We start from the raw sequence: 25,305 nt of genomic DNA on the forward strand, positions 1-25,305 counted from the left end.
TTGCCTGGCATGCATGAGACTCTGGTTTGATTCCTCAGCACACATAAAAAGAAAAAGGCAGAAGTGGTGCAGTGGCTCAAGTGGTAGGGTGCTAACCTTAAGCTGAAGAGCTGAGGGACAGCGCTCAGGCCCAGAGTTCAGGCCCCACAAAAAGAAGAGAAAAGAAAGAAATGTAAGAAAATTTTAAAACATTTGAAGAGAAAAGGCAAGTATCTTATGATTTTGGAGCAAGGAAGAATGTCTTAACCAAAACAGGAAAAGCACAAACTCAGAAATAAATATCACTACATTAAAATACAAAACTTGAGTGACAAAATTATCAAAAATATGAAAAGAAATCATGTAGAAGGTGACATTTGGAAAATATATGTATATCAAAGATCTGTGTCTAGATTAAAGAACTACCCATCAATCAGAAATACAGAACTCAATGGGAAAAACAAAGGGTCAGAATGAGTAGTTCATAGAAAAAGAAACAAATGATAAGTAGATACACAATTATGGTGTATATGCATAATCCCAGCACTTGGCAGGCAGAGGATCAAGAGTTTGAGGCCAACCTGAGCTCTTACCTTCACTCATTCAAGCCATTGAACAAGGGAGGGAATTTGGCTTCTTAATGAGTAGTGTTGCCTGTATATACATTATGAAAAAATTATTGATAGGGCCATCTTTGGAATCTCTGTACCACAAAGAATACTGGACAGCTTAAAAGTCTTGAGAAGTGTTCACTTGGGCAGCATATACTAAAAATAGAACAATACAGAGAAGATTAGCATGACTTCTATACAAGGATGACTTCAAATTCGTGAAGCATTCCATGTTTTTACACTGTATAAAAGGAAATATATTCCTTACCTGACTCATGTAATTGCAATCCCTCTGTACATCACCTCCATAATAACAATAAAGTATGTTAATAATACAAAAAAAATCATCAAGCCCAACCTCTCCCAGCTATGAGAATTCCTGGGAGCACCAAATTTGAGGGAACAGCAATGTCAGCCAAGTTCTATAAGCTCAACAGTACTTTATGGAATATGAAAAATATTAAGGATGAAAAAACAACCCTCTGAACTGAATTTAAAATAATAAAAGAAAATCAGCTTTGGAATTTTTTTTAAAAAAAGAGAAGACTGAACAAACTAACCATTCACCACAGAGGAAGCATTTGCCAAAGTAGGGAGTCATTCTACAGCTGCCAGCTCCATAAACATACCTTTACCACCATAAGGATGCCACAGTGATCAGAAAGCTGCCATAATCAGAAATCCATCCTAATAAAGTCCCCATTACAGCTACCAGCTCCTAAATCAAGCCCTTCTTTACCATCTGTCTCAGGAAAATAGATGTCTAGTGCTGTGTCTTAACATTCTGAGACCCCAAGTAATAACTCCACAAGCTTGCAACTTGAGCAGCAGTGGCAGCAGAAGAGCAGCACAGACCTGCCTTCTTTCTACCCCTCAAATATCTGATTGGTAGGATCTAGCTAAATTACAACAGAACCATAGCTGCAAGAGAGTCTAGACAGTATATCTTTTAGCATGCTCTATAGTATTAAGAAGACATATGAGAGGTGCTGGGAGGGATGGTGAGTATTGTTCTACTAGGTTCTCTGTAAACATCCACCAATACTAGTCCAGGAATAAAGTGAAAGATTGTTCTCAACTGAAAAAGCAAATCTAGAAGTGAAATCTATAAGTCACCAAAATTGACCTTGTTGAATCATGTCCCTAGGGATCCATCCCAGAAACTTCCCATACTTTGTCTAGGCAGAAATCCTTACAAGGAAAATCTTAGCATAGGTCTTACACAGATAAGCCCCAAATTGTATTTGCAACTACTGGGACTTGGCTATTCTTGAGTTTTTCATTTTGATGAATTGTTATTCTAATTTCATATTCTTTTAAAATGATCAACATTCTACTGTATTCTCCCTAACGTTTCCCATTACCATGTGGTTTGATATGCCCCGTGATTAGTTATGTTATTGATTGACGAGATTTGTTTAGGCCACAATTCTCTATTTATGACAGCTTGTGAGATTCTCCCTTCTTTCTCTCAACAAAGAAATGAGGAAAACAAACAACTACAAATCCTAACAGCTTTGGTCAAATTCTCAAGCTTCCGTCCACTTTCAATATCCCTGTCATTAATGGCTATGTCCTTGGCAGAATGCTTTGGTGACAATCAGATCAGGATGGATCAAAACTGGCAAAAACACATTAAAGATGATCACAATAATTCCAGCCCCAAATCCAAGCAGATAAGAATGATATTACTCAAGAACTTATTCTGAATGACAGAAACTGAACTTATCCAATGTAAAAGCTCATTAGCATTCAGCAGCTAAGATTTTAACTCTAACTGCTTTTGGTAGTGGGTGTAGATACTTATTTCAAAATCATCTGCAAATCTCTTGCTTCTTAAGGCAGCTCCCCTTAAGTCTTTTTGGATGACATGGGTCGTCATTTGTCTCCCTTCCCTGATGTTTTCCATTTCCCCAGGCTAGTCTAGTCACTGACACAAAGACTAATATTTGATGACAGATGGTTCTGTGAGCTTCTGGTAAGGCCATATCTCACTTTTGGAATGCAAGTGATAACTGAGTTTCTCTAGAGTCTTATTTATTATACTATTATTGTGCACAAACTCATTAGATGTAAAGCATTCTGCCAGTCAACTTGATCCTACTCTTCCCCAGCTGTCATGCTGGCAGCCCAAAGATGACGACAGATGATACTGATGGACAGTACCATTGCTATCTCCTGCCTTTCCAAATTTAAAGCCACTCAACTGAAAGAACTTACTGGAGAAAAGAGCTAGGGAGCCACTGCATAGTGTGCTGTGGCTTAATCACCACGGTGGTTCATTAAATGTCATTTGTGGGATCCTGCTGCCTAGGTCTGGCTAGCACTTGTAAGCACACCTATAGACACTGTATGAAATCAGTCTGCACCACTCTTTCCAGTCCCAAGAGAATGATGTCACTTCCACATACGTCTGTATTCTTGTTAAGAACCAATCTTCCTCCTTTTTCAGGTGTGTCCACATCCTGTCTCAATGCACAAAAAGTCCTTCATAAACATTTTTTGCAACAAAATAAGAAGTAGCTGCTTATTCAATTCTCATTCTACAGGAGCATTCTTTCTGGATGAATGCCAGATAAGCAGAAAGATGAATTAGACATTCTCTCTGTCCTCAAGAACTTTTCTGTCTCACAGAGAAAAAAATGGATCATCTTCATGTTAATTGTTTAGGGAAAGAATTCAGCTGCTAGAATAAGTAGGCCTCCAAGCACAGTGGCTTAGAGCGTATATAAATTTATTTCACAATCCTTAGTAGCCCCAGGTTTAGCAGATGACTCTGTTTTGTGCATTCAGAAGCCTAGGTTTTTTTCTATTTTGTTCCCTTACCATTCCTAGAGTACAAAGCTGGTCTGCACTGTCATGTTGGGTTATGGACACTAGTAAAGAGAGGAAGAGGAAAAGATATAGGAAAGAAATTTTCTTCTCACATTCCACTAGTGAATGCTTAAGTTATATGGCTACACTTAACTATAAAATAGGAGGGCTGGGAAGGTGGCTCAGTGGTAGAGCGCTTGCCTTGCATACATGAGGCCCTGGGTTCGATTCCTCAGCACCACATAAGCAAAAAAAAACAAAAAGGAAAAAGCCGGAAGTGGCGCTGTGGCTCAAGTGGTAGAGCACTAGCCTTGAGCTGAAGAGCTGAGGGACACGCCCACGCCCAGAGTTCAGGCCCCACGACCGGACCCCAAAAAAAACAAAAAAAAAAAAAAAAAGGAAATAATTCCCAGCTGGATAGTCATGCTCTTAGGAAGAAAAGAAAATATTTAGTTAGAAAACTGGTCATCGTTAGCCAGGTGCTGGTGGCTCACACCTTTAATCCTAGCTACTCAGGAGGCTGAGGTCTGAGGATCAAGGTTCAAAGTCAGCCCAAGCAAAAAAGTCTGTGTCACTCTTATCTCCAATAAACCATTTAGAAAACCAGAAATGGCTCTGTGGCTCAAGTGGTAGAGTGCTAGCCTTGAGCTGAAGAGCTGAGGGGCAGCACCCATGCCCAAAGTTCAAACCCCCTGACTGACAAAAAGGAAAGAAAAGAAAAAAGAAAACTGGTCATCTTTGCCATAAAGAGCTGTGGGCTAAATATTGGTAGAGGAACAACCCCAGAGAGGCTGAGATGTGCAGTGATTTAAGCAGTTCAGTTCAGGAGCCAGATATGCCTATATTTGAATCCTCATACTTGGCACATATTAGCCAATAGTGTGATTATTTGCCATTCTGAAGAAATACATTGAAGAGATTGGACAGACTGCTAATGTGTAGATCCAATTAGGCTGACAAAGTGATCCAAGGATCTATAAGAGTTTAACTAGTGGTGGGGAATGTGGCCAAAGGGAATGCTATTACACTGTTGGTGGGAATGTAAAGTTGTTACACCACTCTGGAAAGCAGTATGGAAATTCCTCAAAAGAGTAAACATAGAGCTTCCCTATGACCTAGAAATTCCATTCCTTGGTACTTATCCAAATGACCACAAACTAAGCTTCACTAAAGCCACCAGCACAACCATATTCATTATAACATTGTTTACCATAGCTAAGACATGGAATCAACCCAGATAGCCCTTATGGAAGAAAAGATCAAGAAAGTGTGGTATATATACACTATGGATTTCTATGCTTCCATCAGGAAGAGTGACATTGCTCCATTCATAAGGAAATAGACTTGGAAAAATTATAAAAAAAGTGAAGTAAGCCACCAGATCCAAAGAAACATAGGCTGCATGGCTTCCCTCATTTGCAATAACTAAAATGTGACTATAAATCTACAAGTAAATCCAATTGATAGTAAAAGACAAATAATTACACTTGGACACAATTAAACAGCACTCTAGATATTCACACAGTGAGACCAAAGGAGGATATGCTTAGGAGAGAATCACAATGGCTCAATAACTATGTGCATATGATCATATAAAATGATGCTCATCGAAATGAACTCCAAGAGATGGAAACATGGTTTTTTTAGTTGTATGGTTTGCATTTTTTTCTTTCAGTTTATTCCCTTTTGTCACTGTTGTTGATTTCTGTACCTTTTGTCTTACATATAAGTATATATGATTTGGGGAAGGGAAGGGAAAGCACAGAAAGGTCAAAGGGTGAACCAATTCAGCAGTGATACTCACTAGACACTATATTGGAAATGAACTATGCAACTTGCTCAAAAAGAACTGTGCTCATTACCTGAGTCATATAACTGTAGCCCCTCTCTTTGTACATCACCTTTACTATAAAATTTAAATTAAAAAATAGTTTAATGAGGAAAAGGCTAGGGGTTCAATCATCCTGAATGTCAAGGAAGTGCTAGACCAGTTTTCCTCTGAGCTATTAGAATTTTCTCATACCACAGGAGCTTATATTGGGCTCTCAAGACTCATATTCTGATCTTTGACAACAACAAACCTTCACAAATACCTCTTAGGAGGAGGTGGGAGAAGAGAAATTTATCAATGTACATCAGAAGAATCAGGGACAAGTATCATGGTGGTACAGACAACAAAACAGCCCAGACTATGATCCAATGCAAAACTTGCCCAACATGTCTGGAGGGTAAAAATCCAAATGTCTCAAATCATTATGTGTATGTACACATATATTGTATATATTATAGCATACACATATGCCACACATATACTTACCATAAATACTATGGTCAAATAGATCTGGGAAACATTTTGTATTATTAACCCCCAACACACGTGAGCTTAAATTCTTTGAGGTCCTGCAACAAGTTAAATGCTTATTTCCCCACTTTTCATCAAACTGTTTGATCACTGCTTTTCAGTTGAAGTGGTCTGGCAATATGGTTTGGATCTTACATAGTTTTAAGTTTGTTGTTTTTTTTTTGAGACAGAGTCTCACTATATAATCCTTGCTTGCATTAAACTCATAATCCAATACCCTCCCAAAGTACTGAGATTATAGGTATGCATCCATACATCTTGTAGTTTTGATATCAAATGTCCCCTGAAGGTTCATGTGTCCCCCAGAAGTGAGTCTTGGAAGGTGATTGGATCAGGAGGATTCTGACTTCACAAGAAAATTAATCCATTTATGGATTCACAATTTAATGGAGTATTGGGAGGGAGGGCTTAGCCATTGGGGGCTTGTTCTTGAAGGGTACATTTTGTCCCAGGCCTCTTCCCCATCCAATATCTTTGGCTATTTTTCTCTGCTTCCTAGACTCCAAGAGATAAGAAGATTTTCTCCCTCACATGCTTCTGCCATTGATACTCTGCCTTGCCATAGGTCTAAAAGCAACCACACCGAGCAAACAAAGACTAAGGCTTCTGAACCTCTCAGCCAAAAGAAATCTTTCCTCCTTTTATGTTGTTTTGTTCTCAATGACAGAAAGATGACCAACAGATCTAATATGGCCCAAAGAGATCTTTGAAGAATTTGGAAACACCTTTTGTGTATCCTGTTTCTGAGATTGCTGACCTACAGAAAATTTCCACACATCACAGTTTCTCCTTTGTAGGTGTGATCCCCATTTAGTGACAATCCCTTCCCATGAGTCTCCCTACCTGGCATTGAAGTCTTGCAAAGTAGGCCTGGCCTCATGACCTGTGTCAGAATTGACACAGTGCCCCTTCTAAGCCTAAGCCTTATGGAAGTTCTGACATTTCCTTTTATGTGCTTGATGGAAAGCCAGCTTCCATGTAAGAAGTCCAACTATGCTGAGACCACCATGTTATGAGGAAATTCAAACTAACCACCTGGACAGGGCATGTGAAAGCGGAGTAAGGAACTCAGCCAAAAAGTATTTAGTCATTGAGCTGCCCCCAAGTGGCATTTGGGTCTACATGTGCTGCCTGCTCAAGATGCAGACTAGCAGCAAATTACCACTTGTTATTACATGTTTTGGGATATTTAGTACACAGCATTGTGTGCTTAAAACAGTGTGTTTTCCATTTGACTGAGAGGAGCCCTGAGCAGACCAGCTAGTTCTGTGATATCTTTGCTTTCCTTCCCTCTATGCTCTATTCTTTCCTCGTGGCCTAAATGCTTCAGGCAGCATCTCCAAAGAACAAGGACATCTCATGCCTAATTATAGTACTATTAAGACATTTGAGATGATAACATTTACACAGTAATGCTCTCCAATATATGGTCCTTATTCAAATTTCCCTATTTGTACAAAAAATGTTCTCTTACAGTATTTTTTTAACTGAAGGAGCCACTTACCTCACTGCATTTGGTTTTTATGGACATGAAAAATTATTGAAAGACACTTGATTGAAGAAACAGATTATATCTAGAAATCCATGTGGTTATTATCTAGGCAACTCTTTCACCTGAATTGGAACAACATCTGTTGTACCTACTTCAGAGGTTATAGGCTTTAGTAAGAGCCATCATTTGCTTGCAGTGGATACCAGTATTCCAAAACTAGTATTCCAAAACTAATCCTAGGTTGTGAGTGCTTTCACATGTTATTTTCATCACTTCTAAACTAGCTCCTATGTTCATTATTTGGCATAATGGCTTCTTTATGGGCCTTATCTATGTTCCTATGTTCCTTTATTTCTTGATGGATCATTTGGTTTTTTTCCTGTATAGCACTTCTAAGCAGTACATTTCCTTATAGCTCCTTCGGTGAATAGCTCCTTCCTTTTGATTAGAGATGCATTATGGGGGAGGGGATACTTAGAAAAAGGGAGACCTGAAGAGGAGGAAGTAAAGAGGAATGTAAAACAGTCTTTACAATGTGGTCCCAAAAAAAGAATTTTGGGGGATGAGAGGGAAAAACCTGGAGAGAGCAAGGGAAGGGGTGACACTGTCCAAAAAGAGATGTACTCTTTACCTGATTTATGTAACTGTAACTCCTCTGTATATCACCTTTATAATAACAATTTAAAATATTTTTAAACAATTTTTTGGTAGCCTCTGTTGGTGGAGTAGGTGACAGCACACGTCCAGAAACAGAGTCATCAAGGATATGGGAGTTAAGAGTTCAAGCCCCATGACCGATCTCCCCCCCCCCACCACCAAAAAAAAAGATATGGGAGTTATAAACCTTAATCAGGAGATTCAAGCCAAAGAGTTAATTTGTTTACCTTTTTTGGTTTTTTGGTCTCTATTTCTTGAAGATCCATGTATACATGCACTAATACTTCTTAGTTGGTCCATTGTCTCAACAACCAAAAAATCCATAAGTTTCTTGTTGATAGTGCATGGAAGGATCCTGAAGGTTGCACATAAAAGGGGGAGTCATAGTCTTATCCTCCTAAACATTAAATTGTTCACAAAGCTGTTCAAAAGTTTGCTCATGATCTCAATCCTTTTCCTTATGAATATTTTACTGTAAGTCTTCCACCTGGAGGATAGAGCACTATCCTCTGCCCACTCTCCCTGGGAACTAAGAAAATCATTCAGGGACCCTACAGATTGCAAGTGGGAACTAGGGAATTTGATGTTAACGTTGCCCTGTTTCCTCCCAAGAAAACAGTTCTGCCAAAACTGGGAAAGAGAGAGAGAAGGCAAGAGAATGCTTTGCCGTCTTGATCTTCTATACAGCCTCTGGGGATGAATCATTGATTAAAAACAGAAGGTCAATATTGTTCCTGCTAGGCAAACTTGAGATCTTGGAGAGCCTCTTAGCCTCGTTAGGATTCTCAAACCCTGCTCTGGAGTGAACAGAAAAGAAGATGGATCCTTGCTTGACTCATCATTAAATAAAAAGTATTTGGGTGTTTACAGTGCCCCTGCTGCCCAGTCAAAGAAGCATTCATCATAGTTCTGAGCTTGATAGTTTCCTAAAGAAGCACAAGGTTGAAGACACTCCAATCCTTTTTATTGTTTTTGAAATGAGAGATGGCATTGACCCAGGAGTCAGGCCCATGTCTCCATAACTTCTTGACAAGGCTGGTCTGCAATCCCTCCTGATCCTTCCACTCATTTGCTGAGCACAACCAGTCTCTTTTCTAAGGCAGCTTTCAAAATTGACATCAAATATTATTATTTTTTTTGGGGGGGGGGATCCAGTCGTGGGGCCTGAACTCTGGGCCTGGGCGCTGTCCCTCAGCTCTTCAGCTCAAGGCTAGTGCCCTACCACTTGAGCCACAGCACCACTTCCATCTTTTTTCTTTTTGATTATGTGGTGCTGAGGAATCGAACCCAGGGCCTCATGCATGCAAGGCAAGTGCTCTACCACTGACCCACCTTCCCAGCCCCGACATCAAATATTATTGACATCAAATATACTTGTAGCTGAAGTTTGGATCGCAGCCATCTTCCCCATCGTTGTACTTATAAAGACTTGGATGACTCATTCTCATTGCAGAGTGGGTGTGAAGGGTTGATCACTGGACAATAGGAGACATGGCCAACTACAAGGACTAGGGAAGTAGCTCCACAGTACAACACATGCCTAGGAAGAGTAAAGCCCTCGGTTCAATTTCTAGCACCTATATAAATTATTTTACCATACTTATTACAAATACACATGCAGTGTGCATGTATATATACCAACTAATATGTATAGTTTGTATAACATATATACATATTAACATACGTATAAGTATTTATATGTGGGTGTGTGTGTGTGTGTAGCAATTAGGAATTATTAGTTGGCATTCTACTGTGAAGAACTTTCTCTCAGTTAACTAAAAATGTAGAAGAGATGCCAGAGTTAGAAACATCACTATTTTGCAACCATCATAATTTGAGTCGGCAAGAAACATCAATGGAAGTTAAAGAGTTAATAGGTAAACATTGGATTAAGAACAGGATATATGCATTGGCATAGGGGCTCACACGTCAACCCAGCCGCATGGGAGGCTGAGATCAAGAGGATTATATTTCCAAGTTGGTCTAGGTAAAAAACATTCATGAGACATCATCTCAGCAGAAAAGTCTGGTCATAACAATAAATGCCTATTATCCCAGTTATGGTGAAAAATGTAGTAAGAGGATCATAGCTGAGCCAACCTGAGCAAAAAGTGAGTCCCTATCTTGAGAAACTCTATCTGAAGATAGATAGGCAGATAGACGACAGACAGACAGACAGACAGACGGACAGACACACACACACACACATATACAGAGAGAGAGCTCAATATGGGCATGAACATTTCTCTAGATACAGAGATAGGAAGGCAGATACAATTTCAATAGAATTGCAAAATTGCACCAAATTTTACCTCCACACAGTACAAAATTATCTTGTTTTTCAATAGCTCAATAACATGATATATGACTATTGTCAATTTCAATAAGGAAAAACTAGCCGTTAGTTTTGCCTTCCACTGGTAATTACTAAGGCTAAGCAGCTGGCCAAATTTACTATTAATGACCAAGTTTTTGTCTTGGCAGTCAGAAAATAAGGTTGGCAGAAGTACAGCTCTTTGGGATTTGCAATGCCATGACTAATCAGTTTTCTGCAAACATTGTAAGGATGTCTAAAGAGGATGTCATTCTCTGTTAAGGGCAAATCTTGGGTTTGCTACTTGGAAGCCATTTGTCTTCCCTTTTAGGATTGGAGGATGTATTCTGCTTTGGGGTGCAGGGTGAAGAGAGTCTCCTTATGGCCAGTCCATTTCAATCCCCATTGAGAGTTGACACAAGGTATTATCTGATCCTTGGCTTCCCTTCCTCCTTGCTGTTTCAACAAACAGTTTCTAAAGAACCCTGGTTTGGCTGGGCACCAATGGTTCACACCTTAATCCCAGCTACTCAGGAGGCTGAGATCTGAGGATAAGGGTTTAAAGTCATACCTGGCAAGGTTAATTGGTTAATCTCCAATTAACCACCAAAAAGCCAGAAGTAGAGCTATGACTCAGGAATTGCTTTGCTAGTCAATCAAAAAAGCAGATACTCAGAAACCTTAATCTCCAAAATCACAGACACTGAAACACTTCACTGCTTGAAACCATATCAGTAAAAATACTGTATTTGCATTTTGCCCAGAGGATCTGAATGAATATTGAAGGTGACTTTAACTCAAAGAAGCAATATCCATTTCCATCTGGTACTGTAAACCCGTGGGCCAGGGGCCCACCTAGTTCTTGTCTGGTCAGAAAAACAAACTGTGTATAAAAAGCAGCAGTTTATTCAAAACTAAAGTATAACCAGTCACCAGTGATGGCTCATGCCTGTATATCCTAGCAGGAGACTGCGATCTGAGGAAGGTGGTTCAAAGCCAGCCCAGGCAGGAAAGTCTATAACAACAACAACAACAACAAAAAAGGCTGAAGTGGACAAGTGACTCTAGTGGTAGAGCTTAAGTTCAGGGATGGCACCCAGACCCTGAGTTCAAATCCCAGAACTGGCACCAAAAGTAACCCAAATAACAAAAACCCTAAAGTATACAGCAATCAAGAGAGGCTGTGGGCTAGATAAGCTACAAGCAGCTCAACAGCTGTTGTTGAGGGTTGTTTCATCTTATTTTCTAGGGAGAGGGTCTAAGACAACCCCAATGGAGAGTGATTATGCTAATTAGGGCTTGATTGACAGGTCTGGGTTATATAACAAGCTATGTTTGTCCGATTCACTCCCTGGGTTTTAATTAGATTCATGAGAGCAAGAGGCAAGTAATATTCCTAAACTGTTAAGTAAAGAAAATCCTGAAAAGTTGAGTGGGGCCACTGACAGGTGAGATGCATACCTTGGGGACAGGCTGGAACTAGACATTTCTACCTTTCTCCTATCAGCAGGATACAAGTAACTAGAAGAACTAGGGAGACAACCACAAAAGGAATATTTGTGGATGTTTCATGAAGTGACTTAGTTCACACCTTCCCTGTGTGCCGCTAGTTTGCTGTCCACCTCTGTCCTGTTAATCTCAGCTTCTTATATGAATGTTAAAGATTTTGCTTCATTTTGTAGTTTCCAAGGACATATGTTCATGGTCTTCTTCCCAATTCAGACCTAGTGTAACCTCCTTCCTATGCTTCCTGGCTGTGCTTGGAGCTTATCAAAAATCTATTTCATACTAAGTTTACCTAAATGTTACCTCCTTCCAATCTTACAAGAAGGAATTTTTTGTTTTGGCTGATGGTTTCAGTTCATGGTTTTTTGGCTCTAGTACTTTAGGATTTCTGGCAAGGTACTACATGGTAGTGGAAACATATGGGAAAGAAAGCTACTAACCTCATGAGAAAGGAAGCAAAGATAGAGACAAGAAAGAAGCCAGGGTTCCAATATCCCCTTCAAGGACACATCCTATATAACTGCCTCCCATTCCTTGGCTTTATTACCTCCCAACAGAATCATGTGCAGACAAGTTGATGGCTTCCCAGCTAGAGCTGCTGGCCAGCACTTTGGTTCTCTTCCAGTTGGGCTTTTCCATTCTCCACATTGCTCCTTGGACTTTTTCATGACATATCTGACATTTTGTCATGGAAATGGAGGTTGCACAGTCAATTCTATGCATTCTTTTGGTCTAAACCATCACAGGATATCCCAGATCCAAGAAGTGAGAAATAGAATCTACTTCCTGATAGGAGTAGTAAAAAAATTTTTTTTGGAATCTATGAGCTACTACTTATTGTGAGTAGACATTTTGAGGTGGCAAAGGTTTCTACAAAGGATTTTCCCACATAGCTCACAGATATTTCCTTTTAAAACCTAAATCCTTTGCCAGGAACCACTGATTCACACCTAGAATCCTAGCTATTTGGGAGTCTGAGATGAGGATGAGGATGATTTCAAGGCCAGCCTATGCAGAAAAGTCCACAAGACTTCATCTCAAGGAGAAAAGTTAGAAATGATGATGTCTGTCATTCCAGCTATGGTGGAAGGGCTAAAATAGGTGGACTATGGTCCAGACAGAAAGTGAGACTCTATCTCAAAAATAACCAGTGTAATGAGGGGCTAAAAGGCATGGCTAATTGGTAGAACACCTGCCTAGCAAGCACAAGACCAGAGCCTTGTTCAATACTTCCTTTAGCCTTGTTGTGTTTTACTTCATAGCACTTATCTCAGACTGTTAACAACATTACGTACTGATTTTTGTCACATTTTGCTGTCTTTCCCACACTCCTACCCATCACTTCAACATGACCATAATATCTGGGATTTTAGATCAGGCACTTTGTCCTCAATATAGAACACCTGCAATTGATTCTGGTACATAGCCATGTTCCATCATTATTTGTTGACTGTTGTGGGATTGATGAAATGACTCCAGGAAGGGAGAGCCACACAGCTGGAAGTAAGCAGTAATCAGACTATATGCACATGTTAACCTCAGACTGCAAATGTCAGGTATTCAGAAATGAAAAGGGAGAGAGAGCATACAATCCTGAGCTGTTAGGTCTGAAGAGTACACAAAGATAACTTTGGTTCCTTGTTTTATGGATGAGGGCAGTGGGATCCAAAGAAAAGAGGCTTATTCAAGGGCACACAGGGGACAGGTTTAGAAACCAGGAGCAGGGGCCTGGTGGCTCAGGCCTATAATCCTATTCAGGAGTCTGAGACCTGAAGATCATTATTTGCAGCCAGCTCAGGCAGATAAACCCAATTATTACCAATTAACCAGCAAAAATCAGAACTGGAGGCATAGCTCAAGTGTCAAGAGGGAGAACCTTAAGCAAGAAGGATTGAGAAGGTGAACACCTGAGTTAAGTCCCAGTATTGGCGTAAAAAACCAACAACTCCTTCCACCCTGCCAACCAGGCCATGTGATTTGAGTTACTTGCTAGGACTCTCAGCTCATCCCCAGTGCTGTATCAGGAAATTGTATCCTAGCCTGGCAGCCACAGAAAGATGTCAGAAATGAGATTATAAGTTGCACAATGAAAGTCAGGCTCACACTTTATGAATTCTCCTTGTACTAGACAAAAGTAGTTTTTGTCAGAATTTTGGGTCATTTCATTTGTCTCTGTTTAGTAGGATCAGCTGTATTAAAAAAAGAAATCCTGCCAGGTGCCGGTGGCTCATGCCTGTAATCCTAGCTACTCAGGAGGTTGAGATCTGAGGATCACGGTTCAAAGCCAGCCAGGACAGGAAAGTCTGTGAGATTCTTATCTCCCATAAACCACTCAAGAACCGGATGTGGAGCTGTGGCTCAAGCAGTAGAGCGCTCACCTCAAGTTGAAGAGCACCCAAGCCCAGAGTGCAAGCCCCACGACCGACAAAAAGAAAAGAAATCCTGGTCTTTTGATGTGACCAAATCACCCTCCCTTTTCCTCTAACTACAGGCTAAAGTGTTGTCTGTAAAAGGTAGAGATTTCTAAGCCAGCTCTCCCGACACAAGTGATCCTATGATAGAAAGATAGAAATGTGTTCCCTGTTTTCCCTGGAAGAAAAGCTTTTTGATCCTTACCTTTATTGCATTTTTAAAAGCACTAATTAATTTAAAGCATTCTCCTATTGTGCAGCTAAATTCTGGAGTGTGAGTAGCTTCTACATTGTGCAGCTTTAAGCCAGATAATGACTCATTTTTGCATAACACAAGTGTTCAATTCCATGTTTTAGTTCTTATTCAAGTTTCTTGAAGGATTCTATTTAAGAAACCCGTGTTAGGACAAAGGAACATACTAGTTCATGTGGAAGATTCATTTCAGAAAAGAATACAGGGATTTGCAAAGAATGTAAATCAGGTTTGAAAAACAGAATAAGAGATGATGCTTGTACATTTTGTGTACCAAATTATGAATATATTTTCTCCTTCAAATTGAGATCATCATCTTACTAAGAAAAATTGGCGACTGGTGATTTTTTAAATGAATTAATTACTCTCTCCCACTCCCCTCCCATCTTTACTTTTAACTCACAAGCTGCGCCCAGATGTTATGGATCCAAATCTTGCCTATGATGATGTTTCAACAAGGTACAGACTTCATATGAATTTACCAAACGGATGACTGAAGTTTATTTGCTTAAGCAATGAATGACTAATGAGAGAGGATGGGTTGTCTTTTTCTTTCTTTCTGTAATTGTCATGAGCCGTACATTCCAATTTTCCAGTTTGTGCTTCAGTTAAAATCGCATCAATACACTTAGACACTTCATGTCCTCCCAGAACCATCTGCTAGCATTCCCTTTCTTTTCAGTCAATGCAGTGAGTCCATGCTACAGAGACACTGCTTATGTTTGTTGACTGAGTCTGTAAAGACAGGATGTCCTTTGTACTTCCCTTCCTTCAAAAAGAAGGTTCCTAAAACCCTAGAAACCAGTTTGATATGACTTTCCTTAGAGACAGTTAAAATGCCAAGGCTGCTGTTATATGTCCATCTGGAGTCTATCTGAAGAATGTGGCGAGTCACACATTCACACTGCTGCCTGACCCTCTTCTTGTTGAGCCCTAATCCTGGCATGTCAACAGTCATATGGACAATTATATGGCTGGTGTAAATTCATTTGCCCCAGAAGTACTATCACTCAGGAAGGGCTCAGATACACATGATAATTCAATGGTGTGGGAGTGAAGTAAACTCATATAGTGGAAGGTAAAGTCTGCAAAGGGAAATACAGAAGGTGGGGGAAAGACAAGATCCTAGACTCAGTGTGAATTCTATTCTATAGAAATCAGGGACTTCCAATTTTTGACCAGGGAAGTAATGCTATATTTACGTAAATCATAGAAATCCTTTGGAAAACTGTTCAATAGATTCTGGCAAGTTAAACGTGTTAAATTTATTCCAAGGTATTTGCCATAAGAATGTGAATGTATTCACACACACAAAAAGACATATAAGAATGTTCAGGGCTGGGAAGGTGGCTCAGTGGTAGAGTGCTTGCCTTGCATGCATGAGGCCCTGGGTTTGATTCCTCAGCACCACATAAGCAGAAAAAGCCAGAAGCGGCATTGTGATTCAAGAGGTAGGGCACTAGCTTTGAGCTGAAGAGCTGAGGGATAGCGCCCAGGTCCACAATTCAGGCTCCACTACAAACAAACAAACAAAAAAGAATGTTCATAATAGCCTTATTTCAAACAACAACTAGTAACAGCTCAAATGTCCATAAGTAGTCAAAAAGAGTAAGTAAATTCTGGGGCATCTAGAGTATGAGATATCACATAGCAATTTAAAAAACACAATGTGCTAATGACTCATGCTTATAATCCTAGCTATTCAGGAGGCTGAGATCTAAGGATTATGGTTAGAAGTCAGCCTGAGTAGTGAAGTCTGTGAGACTCTCATCTTTAATTAACCGCCACAAAGCCAGAAGTGGAGCTTTGGCTTAAGTTATGGGGTACTAGCCTTGAGAACAAAACTCTCAGGAAGAGCAGCTCCCAGAGAGCTCAAGCCCCAGGACTAGTACACACACAGAAAAATTACTGATTCAAACTGATTCAAATGGATGCATTTCAAATACATGATACACAGTGAAAGATGCCAGAAGAAAAGACTAGAAATGGTATGATTTCATTTATATTAAACTCTACAAAAATATTGTTCTAATCTTCAGTGACAAAATCAGATCCATGATTGCTTGAGTCCAGGGATTGGGGGAAGCGCAAAAGGCCTTTTATATTGGAGATGGTATTGTTCTATATCATGATTGTAGTGGTAAATCACAAGTGTATACATTTGTCAAACCTATTGAAGCCTACAGTTAAAACAGATGCACTTTAATGTGTACAAATTGTACCTAAATAAAGTTGGCTAACAACAACAACTATAGCTGAACATAGCTCCCAAAGAAGAGGAAATAGAAGTGACTTTTCTAAGGTGCTTATGATCTAGGAAAAGGCAGAAGGGCATATCCATGACATGTAGCCCTGCACTGAAGAACAGATTGAACCAAGAAGCATATGGACAAGAATTTATCAAGGGAGTGAGGGACAGAGAGAGCATAGAGATCAAGAGAGAGAGATGACATGAACTGGGACCATTATACATTATATATCATTTTAGTAAAGGTCTTATCTCAGTCACACTTCATATATTCTTGCTGACTCCCTACATGCATTAACCTTTCTTCTTCTCCTCTTTAAACTCATATAGTATCTTTAGTTTGTTTGTAAGACCTTATGCCTTATTCTTCTTGAACTGCTACTATTTATTATTACTTAATTTTAAATGTTTATAGATTTATGATATAGGACACAAGCTCCTTGTGGGAGTATTGGACTCAAACTCTCCTACAGTTCCTTTACTGTAGGAACTGAGCAGTTCTCATAGAAGTCCTGCATTCATTTTGATAACAATCAAGGATAACAATTTAGGGTAAGGAAGAGACATCTACATTTTTATGCTTCAATTTAGGGACTAAATAGGGAGATTTGAGGTTTTGAACTCTTTACTAAGTCATTCCACTTCTGCTTCAGTCAAAAGACCATAATTTCTATCAAAAAGCCGAGACCCTCTCCAGAAAATGTCCTTTCTGAGGCAAACTGAAATAGAGTAGGTATAGTTAATTACATGATAATTTCAAATATTAATGATTCCTTCTTTCCAATCAGGAATTTCAGCCCGGTAGTCACATTTGTATTCAACACCTGTCAACTCTGACCAGAAATCAGTTTTCTATTTAAGACACACCTTGACAAGTGGATTAGATGTTCTAGTGAAAGGCAGATAAATGTCACTCATGTCACTATAAATAAAAGTCTAGGCCTGCTTATCAGCTTGTAGGGTTGAGGTCTTACCTTCAACACTTCTCAGAGTGCTTTACACTTTATTATCCTTTAAATGAGGTCTTTTCTATTGGGCTTCTTCCATTTATACCCCCAGAGGGAATTAATACTGTTCAACTCTTTGAAAGATGTGGCTTCTATCATCTTCCTGTCTTTTCCTTTAAGAGACAATCCAACCTGTGGCCTTAAACAGAAATCTGCCAGAATTTTCTCAAATGTCATATAGGGAATGAAATATAGTAGGATCCTTTTATAGTACCAGATATAGGACACCTTGTATTTGCTTTACAAGCAAATCAGGTTCTAGCAGGTTATGATTATTTCTGGTTTGGTTTTGAGTACAGGATTTGACAGATGAATCGATGTAATAGTAAGCATGGACTTAGATCTTATGTTTCTTATCACATTCTGCTCCCTGAAATGGATGTATGTTTGCTAAAGGTGTCAATAGCAACTTGTACACATTTCTATACATATAACACCATTTCCCAAAGCATTTAATAAGTACAAGGTCACTAACTGCACTGCAACAACAACAATAAAGATTCTTATGGTTAAAGAAGTTTAGAGATAGGGTAATTGAAAAGACTCTAAGATGGCCACAGAAATGCAATCTGCTTAGGTCAATTTTACCCATAGTTCTCAATTATTTGACCATAGAATCATTCTCCACATTTAAAGGTATATTATTCACTGTTATATTTTTGGAGGTTGAAGATTTTATGTTTTTGTTTCACTTAAGGTGTGAACATAGATGGACATAGTTTAAAATTAAATGCTCTTTCTCATTATATCAATATATTCTTATCTAGACCTTTAAATGCACTTTCAGTTACTTGTATTTCCAGATTACATTTCTATACCTTCATTTGACTACATTGGAAAGTGCAACAGGGATAGGATTTCATACAATGAAAACATGTTCTCCATTTTTGGTTATCAATATCAAGTTCATTTGTACATGTGAACTACACTTGGTGATAATAATTGAAGACTGTGGCTGGGAAGGTGGCTTAGTGGTAGAGTGCCTGCCTCGCATATATGAGGCCCTGGGTTTGATTTCTCAGCATCATATAAACAGAAAAAGCTGGAAGTGACTCAAGTGGTAAAGCGCTAGCCTTGAGCTGAAGAGCTGAAGGATAGCACCCAGGCCCAGAGTTCAAGCCCCACCACTGACAATAATAATAATAATAATAATAATAGAAGATTGTTTTAGGTAGCAAGGATCATTTGAGATCTGACTACATCAAAATTTTAGAACTTCGAAAAATCAATATTGGTTCTAGAAACTTGTGGATTCCATTTCCAGATTTATGTTCACAGAACTATGAAAATTAGATTGCTCATAATATAGGTGAAGAAATTGAGGCTTAGAGAGGTCAAGCATCTTCACAATGTATTTATCAAGGTTCTTTAGAGAAATAAAACCAACAGGATATGAGAGTAAAGAAATTGTCTCACATGAGTGTGGAACCTTGGCAAAGTCCAGTCTGATGTTGTATTTCAGTAGGCTAGGAAGGGCTGCAGTTCTAATCCAAGGGCAGTATGCTGACAGAAATCATGCTTCATTTTCTCTTTATGGCTAATGTTTCATATATATATATATATATATATATATATATATATATATCTTGCTAAAGATATATTTCTATATTATCTTAAAGAGCTTTATAATTGTCCCTTTCATTCTTACAACCAATGGGAACTTTTTGGGTTTCGTAAAAAAAAAATAATAATAATTAGGACTATTATAGTTTAGATCACACTGTTATATTTAGATTTGGAATATTTTGAAGGCCTGGTCCCCACGTTAGAGCTATTGAGAGGTGACTGAATGGATCATAGAGCTCTGACCTAATTGATGGATTAACTCCTAATGGATTGTGATTGGGTAACTATTGGGAAGTGATGAAAACTGGGAAAATTGGGAAGGCCTGATTGGAGAAAGTGAGTCATTGAGGGCTTGCCTGTGAAGGGTACAATCTCGCCTCAACCTTTTCTTATCCTTCTCTCTCTACTTTAAGGCTCTCATGAGGTACACACTTCTGTTCCACTACACCTTCCTGCCATGATGCTCTGCCTTACCACAGACCCACTACCATGCGGCCATGTACTTAAACTTCTGAAATCATAAGCCAAAACAAATTTTTTTCTCCTTTAAATTCTCAGATTGTCACAATGGCAAAAAATACTAACATAGTTATTTAATTTCAACTTTGACATTTAGATAAAGAAAGAATTCTTATCTAAAAGCTGGGCACTGGTGGCTCCTGCCTAGCTACTCAGGAGACTGAGAGATTAGGATTGTGGTTTGAAGCCAGCCTGAATAGGAAAGTATGCAAGACTCTTATTCTCCCAATTAACCCACAAAAATCTGAATGTGAAGCTGTGGCTCAAATGGTAGAGTGTCAGTCTTGAGCAAATTAGCCAAGGGATAACACCCAGCACCTGAATTCAAGTTCATTTCATGAACTTGAGAATGACATGAAAATTAGTCTCATGTGATAGTCACTATGGTCTAGAACCCACAGGGTTAGGCAACAAAGCAGAGCTCAGAAAGCAAAAGTGATGAAAATTTTGAGTGTTGAGAATTTGTTCAAGCTCAGTGTTTTTTTTTTTGCCAAAAAATTGATGTTAAATTATTATTTCGATTATAATTATTTTTAAATGCCAAGTTCACCCGGCATTTGTATTCTTTACACTAATGTAATCCAGGTGTCAGTGGGACCTTCTTCTCACCCCTTGAAGTACAGACAAAAATGTTTTAACACCATCATGTCCTAACCCTGCTCAAGTCTAAGGTCTCCTTTAATATTATTGCAAATTCTCAACACTCAAAATTTTCACTTTTGCTTTTTGAGCTCTGCTTTGTTGCCTAACCCTGTGGTTCTAGACCATAGTGACTATGACATGATACTCACTCAATTCGAGAAAACCTACACCACTGCTGACACTTTATAGGACATGTTTGGCTGGGGGAGGTGTGATTATATTTAGTCCATATCCACCTGTCAATTTTCAGGGTACTCTCCTTTCTGTCTGTGTATATTGGGTATGTTGGTACTGGGGCTTGAACTCAGGGTCTCACACTTTTGCATGGTTTTTACTCATAGCTGGCATTCTACTATTTGAGCCACACTGGTTTATTGAAGATAAGAGTTTTTTGGATCTTTCTGCTTGGCTTGGCTTGAAACCACAATCTTCAGATCTCAGGTTCCTGAGTAGCTAGGATTACAGGCATGAGCCACCCTTACCCTTCCTTTTTTGGAGGGTCCCAAACCTTAATTTTGTACCACTTCTATACAAACCAACTGTTAAGTTGTTACTAGTAAGTTAGGACTCTTGGCAACAACTAGTTTAGGACATGGAATCAAAGGAAAAGATTATCAATAGATTGCAAAAAGAGAGAGATTGAGTTGTACCCCAACACCTCTTGGAACCAAGGATTCAAACCTGTTCCTCTAATTACAGATTGGCTAGAAGTAGGATTTATAAAAATTTTTTTCTCTAATGAGAGTTTAACTCAGGGCCTTTAACTTCCTAGGCAGATGATCTACCATTTATGCCACACCACAGTCTAAGTCTCAATTCTTGTCTTTCACCTTTGGATCATCTGGAAGGGGCTCTCTTGCTTTCTATACAAAAATGCTGCCTAAGAACTCTGAATGGCTGGACAGGGTCTGCTGTCTGTCCCTGCCCCATCTTGTGTGTTTTTTATAAGAATACAGCACATCCCGGGGGGAACCAAAAATACTTGAAGAGCAGGGGCTATTTCCAAGTAAAATGAGGAACTCACCATAGACATAATACACTGGAATAATTTTTATTATCTTTATATAAAATATGGAATAACCACTTCTCTGAGTTTTATACTAACAGTTTAAACTAAGTGCCATCAAACCACAGAGGAGGGGGCAAGTGTCTGCTGGGTAGCAGGGAGAAATACTTTCATTGAGGCCTCTTGAGATGAGCCTTTAGGATTGAGTGTGATTTGACAAGCCAAGAGGGGATTCAGGCCAGAGACTTTCAGGATTGAGAAAATGGACCTCCTCTTTCCCGCCTCTCCTCATGTGTTGGGGGAAAAAAAATGCACTGGAAGCCATCAAAAAACAAAGGATAAAATGTTACTGCAAGAACAGGAGATTAAATCATCTTTGAACTGAAAACATACAGTTGTATGAGTAAGTGATTCAGAATGTTACAACGTTAACTGTCCATTTATTAAAGAAGAATACCGTACCCTCAGAAAGCTGAAGAGATAAAGGAGGCAATCCCTTAGCTTATGGCTTAGCCTATTCTAAATGCTCAATAAATGTTGGAGAGATAAGCAATTTGTGTGTGTGTGTGTGTGTGTGTGTGCATGCGTGCACCAATCCTGAGGATTGAACTGAGCCTAGGCCCTATCTGAACTTTTTTGCTAGCATTCTACCACTTGAGCCATAACTCCACATTAGTTTTTGGTAGCTAATTGGAGATAAAGAGTCTCACGGACTTTGCTGACTGAGCAGGCTTCAAAACACGATCCTCAGCTCTCAGCCTGCTGAGTAGTAGGGACACAGGTAAGCCACTGATACCTGGATGAGATTAACAATTTTTATACTCACAAAAAAATGCATCTGGATGGCTGGATGGATGCTACTTGATGGCTAAATTCTGTAACTAAAGTGAGTGATTTATGTAAACCAGACCCTATTGTAAAATACCTTAAGAATCCTCCTTCTCATAGTTTTGGTATTGCGCTGTAATAAAAAAAACAGAAAAGAAATCAGGACACGGAACTAACGATGGGAGTTTAGCTGCTTCAACCCTAGCTTGAAAAGAAGGTAAAATGAGTCATGCTTTCCTCAAAGAAGCGACCTCATGGGCAGAGACGTGCTCTCCAGGGCTGGCAGTGAGGATCTGTCCCAGCCGAAGGCAGGGGACGTGAAATCCGAGCAAGCAGTCACAGAGAGTGACAAGTACCAGGCGAGGCCAGGCGCAGCCTCCCCTCCACCACCCCGTCGGCCGCAGGGACCAGCGCTCCCACTACCACACCGGCCAAGTTACCAGCAGCCCAGCGCCACAGCTTCCTCTGCGAGGGGAACGTCCTTCCCGACTTCCCCCGCGGCGACGCGGTGACGTCACTGCCGGTCTCCGGCGCGCACGTGGGAGGAAGCGCCGCTGCCAGTGGCCGCCACTCCGCCCGTCTCTTAGGTTACACTTCTCCACCGGCCTCGGCCGCTGCGCCTAACTGTGCTGCCGCGATGGGAGTCCCGGCGTTCTTCCGCTGGCTCAGCCGCAAGTACCCGTCTATTATTGTCAACTGTGTGGAAGAGAAGGTGAGGAGGCACCCGGAGGCCGTCCGGATGAACTACCCTCCCCACCCCCCCACTCCCGCCTTCGCCCCTCCCCCCCCCCCCCCCCCCCCCGCCCGCTGCATCTCTAGGCCGCGGGCCCTGGGTATGGGGTGTTCGCCTGACCTGGCCGGAGCCCTGGCCTTCCCGCCAAACCCCTGGGCCGCGGTCGCACCGCACGCCTTAGACGTGTTTTGAGAATTAGGGTGCGCGGACGTATCCTGGGCGGGGCCTGTGGCTGGGCCTGAACCCGTGAGCCGCGGGGCCGCTCCGCCCCGTCCCGCTTTTCCCGGCACCGGAAGGCTCCGCCCACGGCTTTGTTTCCTCCGGAGTCCGCGCAGTTTGGGGACTTGGCCCCGGGGGTGGGGGGGGGGAGGGGAGGGCTCCGCGGAGGTTGAGCGGCCTTCGCCCGCGCTGCGGGGTTAGCAGGTTAAGGGTGCACGCGCAGAGAGATCCCTGCTTGTCTCGAACAGTCGGAAGACTCATCGCTGGCGGTGAAGTCCCTGCTCTTCACCATCCAGCGAGGCCGTGTGTTGTCGTAAAATCATAAATGTGTGTGAATTGTTCATACGCCCATCCCAAAGTAGAAAAGGTCTCGGACTAGCCCCCAAGGGTCCCGTGGCGGTCGTTGAAGTTATCAGGAATCTTAGGCACACTCAGTTCAGAGAGGAGACTTTTGGTTATGTATCCCTTCAAGCGTATGATGAACTCGTCCGTCTGAGTGTCCGTTGCTTCGGTATCAGAACCACACCTTCCATCTTTTCGTCGTGCTTGAGTCTTACTCTAGTCATTTCTAAGATTCTGCCCGAATTTTGGTTCTGTACTCCTACTTAGACTATCTGGAGGTTCGGGGCATACTTGTCCCTTCCCCTTCTTGCTTCTTGACGGTGAGTACCAAACTGCCCTGTGAACTTCTTTTGCCTAAATTGCTAAATAAGATCTTGGTGGGTTTTTTGTTTTGTTTTTTTGGTTTGTTTTTTACGTTCTTGGCCCACGTGTTTTTCTCAAAAGAGTAATTGCCAAGCTGAGTGCTTATGTTTTATGTAAAAACTTTTATCAAACCGCATTCTCAGCCGGGCGCCAGTGGCTCATGCCTGTAATCCTAGTTACTCAAGAGGCTGAGATCTGAGGATCAAGGTTCAAAGCAGCCCAGGCAGGAAAGCCCTTGACAGTCTTACCGCCAATAAACCACCAGAAAAGCGAAAGTGGCTCTGTTGCTCGGTAGCAGAAGAGCTTAAAGACAGTGTCCAGGCCCAGAGGTCAAGCCCCACAACCGACAAAAATAAATACATAAACGGCTTTCTCATGAGCTATACTAAAAAGCAACAGTTCTTTTGCTCCACTCTTCCCCATCTATATGTTCTGTCCAGAGACAGCCACTTTAAGCGATTCAGATTCTAACACCAGTTTAGCTTGTGAAAGGAAAGAATTCAGTGTCACTTCTCCAGGTCCTCCTTTAATGTAAACCACTGTCATTTCTTTTTAATTTTGAGTTATACACCTCTTTTTTTAATTTTTTAATTCCATCACTTGTATGTATAAAGTACCCCTTGACCTACTGGTTTCTAAGGTTGGTATTAGGTTTTTTTTGCCCCTACTGCTCTTAACCTTCACACCAAGTTTGTCAGTTGTCTTTTTTTGTTTGCATCCAAAATTGTCAGGGATTTGGCTGTATAAGTTTATTTTGAAAAACAAACTTGAGAAAACTTGAGAAGTGAAAATAGTTCTTTGATTGTGATCCCTGTACACATAGTACGTGCTGTGATTGTTTCTTAACGTACATAGTACGGGCTGTGAATCTGTTTCTTAACTTTGTTTTTCTTTTTCCTAGACCTGCCCTCCCCCCCCCCCTTTTGTACTTTTCCTTAAATTATTTATCAGTCATTCTGTGAAGTCCCTTTTCTTTGAGGATGCTCGGAATTTTTTTATTTCTGTCTCTCTCCCTCCCTCTTTCCTTTCCTTTCTTGGTTTCACCCTATGGCCTAGGCTGGCCTCCAATTTGCAGTTCTCTATCTCAGCCTCTTTAGGTTCTGGGAACTTGTAATTATGTTCGCTTTTTAAGTCCTGTTTATTTCTGTGCTAGTTACAGAAATAAATTCTAGATCCTTATTGGGAAGCTGCTTTCTGAGATTTTCAGCAGGAAGTATGTTTTCTATATCGTTACCTTTCTTGCTAAAATTAAAACTTCCTTTGTTTTTATTCTTTATTGCATTTTTAGTAAATGCCATTGGGCATAGAAGTTTTCTGTCATTGTAGGCCACAGATATCTCCATTCTACCCTATACATATGCATGTTAACTACCTAAACATGGAGTTCCAAGTTTGAAAATTGTTAATACACTTACTTAACAAAATTCAAGGTT

General features: G+C 40.4%; 1 protein-coding gene, 1 long non-coding RNA gene and 1 other non-coding gene across 3 annotated transcripts in view; 2 read left to right on the forward strand and 1 right to left on the reverse strand.

Annotated features, from left to right (window-relative positions):
* The first annotated feature begins 726 nt into the window (after positions 1-726).
* Positions 727-828, forward strand: LOC122096157. The gene has a single exon (XR_006145251.1). It is a non-coding gene; the product is annotated as a U6 spliceosomal RNA (small nuclear RNA).
* Positions 829-21,453: 20,625 nt separating this feature from the next.
* On the reverse strand, positions 21,454-22,743 carry LOC122096048. Its single transcript, XR_006145238.1, has 3 exons — positions 22,656-22,743; positions 22,313-22,348; positions 21,454-21,674 (listed from the first exon to the last, which is right to left on the reverse strand). It is a non-coding gene; the product is annotated as an uncharacterized LOC122096048 (long non-coding RNA).
* An 8-nt stretch (positions 22,744-22,751) lies between these two features.
* Xrn2 (5'-3' exoribonuclease 2) overlaps positions 22,752-25,305 on the forward strand; it is a 73,815-nt gene continuing 71,261 nt past the window's right edge. The window contains exon 1 of the mRNA XM_042666435.1: positions 22,752-22,927. Within this exon, the coding sequence (XP_042522369.1) occupies positions 22,853-22,927 (75 nt within the window). The 5' untranslated portion in view covers positions 22,752-22,852. The remainder of the gene's footprint in view (positions 22,928-25,305) is intronic.

Source organism: Dipodomys spectabilis, unplaced genomic scaffold (assembly GCF_019054845.1).
Source record: "Dipodomys spectabilis isolate Male_0828 unplaced genomic scaffold, ASM1905484v1 ptg000365l, whole genome shotgun sequence".
Classification (NCBI taxonomy): domain Eukaryota; kingdom Metazoa; phylum Chordata; class Mammalia; order Rodentia; family Heteromyidae; genus Dipodomys; species Dipodomys spectabilis.